Source organism: Tarenaya hassleriana, unplaced genomic scaffold (assembly GCF_000463585.1).
Source record: "Tarenaya hassleriana unplaced genomic scaffold, ASM46358v1 Cleome3, whole genome shotgun sequence".
NCBI lineage: Eukaryota > Viridiplantae > Streptophyta > Magnoliopsida > Brassicales > Cleomaceae > Tarenaya > Tarenaya hassleriana.
Window position 1 is genome coordinate 2,133,677 of NW_010966177.1, and position 7,952 is coordinate 2,141,628.

At 41.9% G+C, this 7,952-nt stretch overlaps 3 protein-coding genes across 6 annotated transcripts; all 3 read left to right on the plus strand.

Annotated features, from left to right (window-relative positions):
- The first annotated feature begins 221 nt into the window (after window positions 1–221).
- LOC104818816 (F-box/kelch-repeat protein At3g06240-like) lies at window positions 222–2,136 on the plus strand. The gene has a single exon (XM_010548585.1). It carries the CDS (start codon window positions 378–380, stop codon window positions 1,554–1,556), a length of 1,179 nt encoding a protein of 392 aa, XP_010546887.1. The 5' UTR covers window positions 222–377; the 3' UTR covers window positions 1,557–2,136.
- Window positions 2,137–2,584: 448 nt separating this feature from the next.
- On the plus strand, window positions 2,585–4,426 carry LOC104818815 (F-box/kelch-repeat protein At3g06240-like). The gene is made up of 2 exons (XM_010548584.2): window positions 2,585–3,810; window positions 4,210–4,426. Exon 1 carries the CDS (start codon window positions 2,586–2,588, stop codon window positions 3,789–3,791), a length of 1,206 nt encoding a protein of 401 aa, XP_010546886.2. The 5' UTR covers window position 2,585; the 3' UTR covers window positions 3,792–3,810; window positions 4,210–4,426.
- Window positions 4,427–4,447: 21 nt separating this feature from the next.
- On the plus strand, window positions 4,448–6,956 carry LOC104818813 (F-box/kelch-repeat protein At3g06240-like). 4 transcript variants are annotated; one of them, XM_010548583.1, is made up of 3 exons: window positions 4,448–4,971; window positions 5,141–5,218; window positions 5,573–6,956. In XM_010548583.1, exon 3 carries the CDS (start codon window positions 5,597–5,599, stop codon window positions 6,761–6,763), a length of 1,167 nt encoding a protein of 388 aa, XP_010546885.1. In that variant the 5' UTR covers window positions 4,448–4,971; window positions 5,141–5,218; window positions 5,573–5,596; the 3' UTR covers window positions 6,764–6,956. The 4 variants fall into 4 exon arrangements, with proteins under 4 accessions (XP_010546885.1, XP_010546882.1, XP_010546883.1 ...); XM_010548580.1 differs by having other exon boundaries at window positions 4,448–4,990; window positions 5,141–6,956; XM_010548581.1 differs by having other exon boundaries at window positions 4,448–4,981; window positions 5,141–6,956.
- Window positions 6,957–7,952: the final 996 nt, after the last annotated feature.

The window sequence follows — 7,952 nt, forward strand, 5'->3', positions numbered from 1 at the left end:
ATCCTGTTGTGAACATCCACGTCAAATGATTTCCGATGATGCTAGATAAAAAAAAAAAATCCAAAAATTTCCAACGGTAACGAGGCCCATAAATCCCTTGGATGGCCATTGGATTGAATAATCACGTGTGTTTGGTCCGTCTGTCTTGGAAGATATATTGGTTTGAGGTGTACGGTGGACGCGCACGTAGCCAAGTAAAATATCAAGCGCACTGCGCGCACATATATTTGGTGTTCCAACCGATCTGTTATAGCGCTCCTGAATCAACCATCCAATTTGCATTTCATATATACGTATAATCCTTACGTGTATATATACATTAGTATTAGTGCCATATTTTGCGTGGATTTTAGTATTTGCTACTGAGAGAAGCGATAATGGAGACAGCGAAGAGGGCACGACCGAGATACGACTACGGCGAAAGACGACCACCGCCGGAATTGCCCTCTTTTCCGCCAGAGATCATAAGGGAGATTCTCCTTCGATTACCCGCGAAATCGATTGGCCGATTCAGGTGCGTCTCTAAGCTCTTTCGATCTCTCTCGTCGGATCCTGCGTTTGCGAAGACCCACCTCGATCTTTCCCTTCGAAACGACGCCTTCCCATCGGGTCGGACGAGGCTCGTCGTGAATTACCGCCACAATTTCTACACGGTAGGTTTCGATTCCATCGTTGATGCATGCGACGGGATTAGGGATTTGGGTGCTGTTGAGATCCCCCAGTCTCCTGTCATGTCCAATCTCGTCTCATCGTATGATCAGGATGACCTCTGGATTGAAGTGGTCGGGTCTTGGAATGGGTTGGTGTGTACCATTAATGAAGAAGCCGACGTGTTCTTGTTCAATCTGACCACTGGAGAATCTAAGAGAATTCCGAGTGTGCTCGAATTGCTGAATTCGGGGTCCAAACGGGGGAAAATCAATAGGTTTGGGTTCGGGTTCGATGCCATAACCGATGATTATAAGTTTGTGGCGCTTGTCACGGGCGATGTTCTGAATGCTAGTGTCTATTCTCTCAAGACAGATTCTTGGAAATGGGTCGGAGATTTGCGTTATGTATTTGATGATAACGACGACGATGGTCTTCTTGTAAACGGTGCAATCCACTGGGTTGCAAGGTGTCGAGAGGATGGTCGGAGAGTTGTGGTGGCGTTCGATCCAACGACTGAGCTGTTCAAAGATATGGCTTTACCTGATCAAGCCGATGACTGCCCACACGCGCATAGGGGATTTCTGCTCAATAAACTCAATGGCAGACTCTGCATGATTTACACCTGCAGGAAGCACGATGATTTCTGGGTGATGAATGAGCATGGGGTGGCTAGCTCTTGGGTCAGAGTTCGGATTAGCGTGTCGTACGATTTCATGAAGCCGCTGTGTTCGGTTAGGAACGAGGAGGAAACTCTTATGCAAGTAAATGGGAAGTTGGTGCTGTACAATTTCCGGAATGACACCTCTACATCATTGGTCCTTAAAGCTGTTCAACTACACGGATATTTTGAGGCCAATACATACATAGAAAGCCTCATATCGCCAAACTCATATGGTAGGGCCTAGCACGCGTAGGAGAACGACTTCCATGGAATAAATCTGTGGTTAGACCCTGGATCAATTTCATCATCACCACCACCTTATGATGATGACGATGATGGTTCATGAAGAAGGTTGTTGCATATACATATTTGGAGAATCTTGTATCAGGAGAAGATATGTGCTTCTTCGGTCATGGAATAACGTAAATTTCATTTAAGATTCTGATCCATGTAGCGGAGTGAGGATAACGTGTTGTGTAATTCTGTTGGACGTTTATTAGTTGTTTTCAGTTTCGTATCGTAAACGAGGGCGGTTAGTAGCGACTGGTTGATAAATTGTTGTTACCAGTGAGGATAATGTGTTGCGAATCATGAAATATCAAGCATACGCATCTACACAGAGAACGCTTGAACCGACGGCGATTAAATGTCAGAGTTGGAGAAACCGTTTCCGACCAAAGATCTTACCTCGGAAGAGTCTAAATTCTGACATGACTTCTTTCGTTTGATCGATGTTCTCCATGTTTTTACGACAAGTTCGACATGTCTATATGTTTCTTTGGGTTTGTTTTTGTGTTTGGGTTGATGGATTCTTTGTTTTCTTGTTATAGAAAGGCATTTCGTATCATTCTTTCATAACTAAAAAATAAAAAACACAATATCGAAGGACCCATCAATCTTGATTGGCGCCCGTTACTACAGCGCGTGTTTGTTACACTATATAAAGCTGTTTTTGGTTGGACTGCGGTATATCAAGTTACACACATATACATATTATATAAAAGATACAACTAGACCTTAGGTTAAATAATTTACATAACGATTAAAACTATCTTCATAATCTTAGTATATAGGATAAACGCGTCTAGAAGCAAGTTTTTTTAATCGGTTTTCAATCTACGGCTGCATCTAACCCGGTTATAAATCGATTTTGAACACATTGAATTGGTAAAGTTTAAAACCGGTTAAGGAATACCGGATTTTGACTAGGGTTTGAGATTTCGGGGTCTTATAATATGGAGATTTAGGGAACTGATACACTTTACGGGCGATGATGGAGACGGCGAAGAGGGCACGACGGAGAGATGACTGCGACGCTCCACCGGATTTTTCCTCTCTTCCTCCGGAGATGATAGGGGAGATTCTCCTTCGATTACCCGCGAAATCGATCGCCCGATTCAGGTCCGTGTCCAAGCTCTTTCGCTCTCTCTCGTCGGATCGTGCGTTTGCGAAGACCCACCTCGATCTTTCCCTCCGAAGCGACGCCTTCCCATCGGGTCGGACAAGGCTCATCGTGTCTCGCCACAATCTCTACACGGTGGATTTCGATTCGATCTGTTATGGGTGCGACGGAATTAGGGATTTGGATGCTGTTGAGATCCATTACCCGCTCAAAGACCAACCCAACCTTCTGTACATGGAGGATGAAGATGAGTATCCTGACATGGTTGATCCCGCGTATAAGAGAAACCCGGTTCCAATTTTTGGATCTTGCAATGGTTTAGTGTGTATCTCTCCTGATGAAGGCGCTTTGTTCTTGTTCAATCCGACCACTGGAGAATCTAAGAGGATTCCAGACCTGCCCGAATCGCTAGGATTGGGGTCCAGAGGGGCGTTTGGGTTCTGGTTCGATTCTATAGCCGATGATTATAAGGTGGTGAAACTTGTCAGGGGTGATGATGTTCTGAATGCTATTGTTTACTCTCTGAAGACAGATTCTTGGAAATGGGTTGGCGATTTGCGATACAATGTGGGCTTTAGATCTTGCAGCTCAGGCGTTCTTGTTAATGGTGTACTCCACTGGATTGCAAGACTTCGAGAGGATAATGATCGACAGTTTGTAGTGGCATTTGATACAATGTCTGAGCAGTTCAAAGACATGCCTTTACCCGATGAAGCTGAGGATTGCCCAAACTGTGATGATGGGGATTTAGTGGTCGGGGAACTCAATGGGCGTCTCTGCATTGGTAACAATTGCTTCGACTTGCACGATGATATATGGGTTATGAATGAATATGGGGTGGCTAGCTCTTGGAGTGGAATTCGGGTCCGCGAGGATCACGGATACATGGGGCTGCTGTGTTCAACTAGGAACGAGGAGCACGCTCTTGCGGAACTAGATGGAGAGTTGGTGTTGTGCAATCTGGGGAATGGCACATCAAGACCAGTGGTCCTTAAAGGTCTTCAGATGTACGAAGATTTTGAGGTCCATGTATACGTAGAAAGCCTCGTATCACCGAACTCATATGGTAGGGCTTAGCTCATTAGCATTGCATCAGGTACGTTTTGATTATGCTTTATTGGGTTTTGGGTGTTTATATATATACATATATTCTTTATTGGGTTTGGGAACCTTAGGAATAAGTGGGCTTAGCCCTAGGGTTTTTCCCTATTTAAGGGAGCTTGGCAGATTAATAAACGAGTAAGAAGAAAGACGGTTTTAAGAGAAGAAAGTGTCTTTTGTTAATGTGGTGTGAATTACGTGAAAGAGTTTATAAGCTAGTAGTTTAGATTTGCAAGTTAAATCAATCACCAGAAGTAGAAAATTCGGTCTTTTGACGTGTTTATATGTGTATATACCAAAGTTGAGGCCGAGACATATATAGAAAGCCTCATATCACCAAACTCGAAATGGCACACGTAGGAGAATAACTTCCACTGAATAAATCTGTGTTTAGACCATGGATCAAGATGATGATGATGATGATGATGATGGTTCATGAAGAGAGTTGGTGCAGAAACATATTTGGAGTTTGAAGTTTTTTTGGAGAAATGTGTGTGTATATATACCATGGAAAGCTGTGGGTGGACGTTTCGCGAAACGGTTCGGGTTCGAGACGGGAATGCATCGGTTCGGTTTTTTCGGTTTTACAATTGGTACCAATCAGTTTTTATATTGTATTCAGTTCGGTATCAGTTCGGTTCGGTTTCGGATTTTATTAGAAAAAAAGATTGATTTCCTTTAAAAAATTTCAGTTTTTTGGATTTTTTAATGTTCGGTTTGATTCCGCGAATTTCTGTTCTTTAAAAATAATACCGTTCGAGAATTGAGAACAGTTTCGGATTGGAAAAATACTGTTTTTTCGGTTTGGTCCGGTCTGGTTCTTCTGGTTCCGAAGAACCGAACCGAAACATCCACCTAGCTGTCATTACGAAAATCAGAGCTTCCTATATGGATCATTGTTGTTGGGCTTGGCCCATGATATGGTGGAAAAAGAGGAGACTCTGTTTGTAACGGAGGCTTTCGGTTTAGCGTAAAATCGAGCGGGATTCTTATTCCGAACCAAAACGTTGCGTGGGTTAATACCCTAATGCTTTGATTCTTCGATAATCTACGCACGGTGTTCGAGGAAGAGAGGAGTTTTGCGATCACAGAGGCGATCGTGAGGGAGAAGGAGAAAGACAAGGCGACGGAGGAGTTTCTCGGCGACGACGGAGCGGTAAGCAAAGGTCGAGTCGGTAAGGGTCTTTTGTTCTTGTTTTCGGTTGTTTCTCGGACACGTATCGATGGTGAGTCTCTGGGTTTGTGAGCACCGCTGTCTCTTGGTTGTGTTCGGCGATCTTCGCTGTCTCTCGGTAAAATTTCGATTGTCTTCTATTTTCTTGCAGGAACGAGCATCGGAGAGGTTGAGAGTACTATGATACCGCTTCACAATTGTCCCATGGAATACACGATTGAACGCTAAGGTTCGTAACTTTTCATAGATGTCAAACCATCCTGTTGCGTCTTACTTGGAAGATATATTGGTTTGAGGTGTTCCAAACGTAAAAACAAATGGGCCCATAAATCCCTTGGATGGCCATTGGATTGAATAATCACGCGTGTCTGGTCCGTCTTACTTGGAAGATATATTGGTTTGAGGTGTACGGTGGACGCGCACGTAGCCAAGTAAAATATCAAGCGCGCACATATATTTGGTGTTCCAACGGATCTGTGATAGCGCTCCCGAATCAACCATCCAATTTGCATTTCATAGATACGTATAATCCTTACGTGTATATATACATTAGTATTAGTGCCATATTTTGCGTGGATTTTAGTATTTGCTACTGAGAGAAGCGATAATGGAGACAGCGAAGAGGGCACGACCGAGAGACGTCTACGGCGAAAGACGACCACCGCCGGAATTGCCCTCTTTTCCGCCAGAGATCATAAGGGAGATTCTCCTTCGATTACCCGCAAAATCGATCGGCCGATTCAGGTGTGTCTCTAAGCTCTTTCGCTCTCTCTCATTGGACCCAGAGTTTGCGAAGACCCACCTCGATCTTTCCCTTCGAAACGACGCCTTCCGATCAGGTCGGCGAAGGCTCATCGTGTATTACCACCGCGATCTCTACACTGTAGATTTCGATTCGATCGTCGATGCGTGCGAGGGGATAAGAGATTTGGGTGCTGTTGAGATCCCTCAGTCTCCAGTCTTGTCCAATCTCGTCTCATCGTATTATCCGAAGTACTGGGTTCAAATGGTCGGGTCTTGCAATGGGTTGGTGTGTACCTCTAATGGTGCAGCTGACGTGTTTTTGTTCAATCTGACCACTGGAGAATCTAAGAGAATTCCGGGTTTTCGCGATTTTCTGATTTCGCGGGCCGAGGAGGAGAGCTTCTTTGGGTTGGGCTTCGGGTTTGATGCCATAACCGATGATTATAAGGTGGTGGCGCTTGTCACTGGCGATGTTCTGAATGCGTGTGTTTACTCTGTCAAGACAGAATCTTGGAAATGGGTCGGAGATTCGCGTTATGAATATGATGAAATCGCCGACTATGGTCTTCTTGAAAACGGTGGAATCCACTGGGTTGCAAGGCTCCGAGAGGATGGTCGGAGAGTTGTAGTGGCGTTCGATCTGACGACTGAGCAGTTCAAAGACATGGCTTTTCCTGATGGAATCGATGACTGCCCACACGCCCTTGGGGGATTTCAGCTCCATACACTCAATGGCAGGCTCTGCATGGTTCACGTCGTCGACAAGCGCGATGATTTCTGGGTGATGAATGAGTATGGTGTGGCTAGATCTTGGATCAGAATTCGGATCAGCATGAGGTACAGGGCCATGAATCCGCTGTGTTCGGTTAGGAACGAGGAGGAAACTCTTATGGAACTAAATGGACAGTTGGTGCTGTACAATTTCGGGAATGATACCTCGACACGGTTGGTCCTTAAAGGTTTTCACCTGAGCTGGTTTCAGGCCCGTACATACATAGAAAGCCTCATATCACCAAACTCAATATGGTAGGGCTTAGGATACGTAGGAGAACGATTTCCGCGGAATAAATCTGTGTTTAAACCCGGGATCAATTTCATCATCATCACCATCATATGGTGATGATGTTGGTGGTGGTGATGTTGGGAGAGTCTTGTATCAGGAGAAGATATGTACTTCTTTGGTTATGGAATAAACAATTTCATTTAAGATTCTGATTCATATAGCTTATTGAGGATAATGTGTTATGAATTATGTGATATCAAGTGTGTGTGTATATATATATATATGTATATATGAAGAGAACGTTTGAAGTGATGATAATAACTGTGAGTGGGATATAGTTGCTGGAGCTATCCATCCCCGAGTTGGAGAAACCGTTTCCGACCAAAGTCATCATCTCTTTTGGTCTGATCGATGTTCTGTCTGTTTTTGCGATAAATTCAACATGTCTATATGTGTCTCTTTATCTGTGTGTGATGGGTTATTTGTTTTCTTGTTTTATCAAGAGACAGAATTCACTCTTTTAGAATTCACTCTTTTATAATAAACAAACAAAATACAATATTCTATAGATCGACTAATTTTTTTTATGATCTGAAAATTCACTATAAATCTCTCTTCAAACAGAGGGACTAATTTTTTTTATGATCTGAAAATTCACTATAAATCTCTCTTCAAACAGAGGATAAATAGGATCCGAAAATTATATAAATATATATAATGATGACAACTATATTCACACTTTTAGAGTGTCATTGGTTATATTGCAGCGGTTGCGGATAATAACATTTTTAGAGCGTTTGATAACAATTATAAATGATTAGTATTGACTGGTTGATAAGTTATTATTGACGGCGATTACATGTGGATGCGGTTAGAAGTAAATAGTTCTTGCAGTAGTAGTAGCATTTTAATATAAATTATAAAAAAAGATATTATTTTAAAATATGTTTTATAATAGTTTTAATTAAATTTTTAGTATCATTTGATAAAAATTATTTACTAAATTTATAATAATTAAATAATAAATTTAAAATATAAATACTATCAATTTAATTTATTTTTAAGTAAAAAGTAATTTTTTTATAAAAATTATTACAAAATAATCATTATTAAACCTAAAAATTATCTTATTATATTTTTTATTAAAATACAATTCTAATAAATAATATCAAATCATAACATTAAATAAAATCATCACCATTATATATATATATAT

Coding starts and splice junctions, on each gene's coding strand:
- LOC104818816 (XM_010548585.1), top strand. CDS start 378: ATGGAGACAGCGAAGAGGGCACGACCGAGATACGACTACGGCGAAAGA.
- LOC104818815 (XM_010548584.2), top strand. CDS start 2,586: ATGGAGACGGCGAAGAGGGCACGACGGAGAGATGACTGCGACGCTCCA.
- LOC104818813 (XM_010548580.1), top strand. CDS start 5,597: ATGGAGACAGCGAAGAGGGCACGACCGAGAGACGTCTACGGCGAAAGA.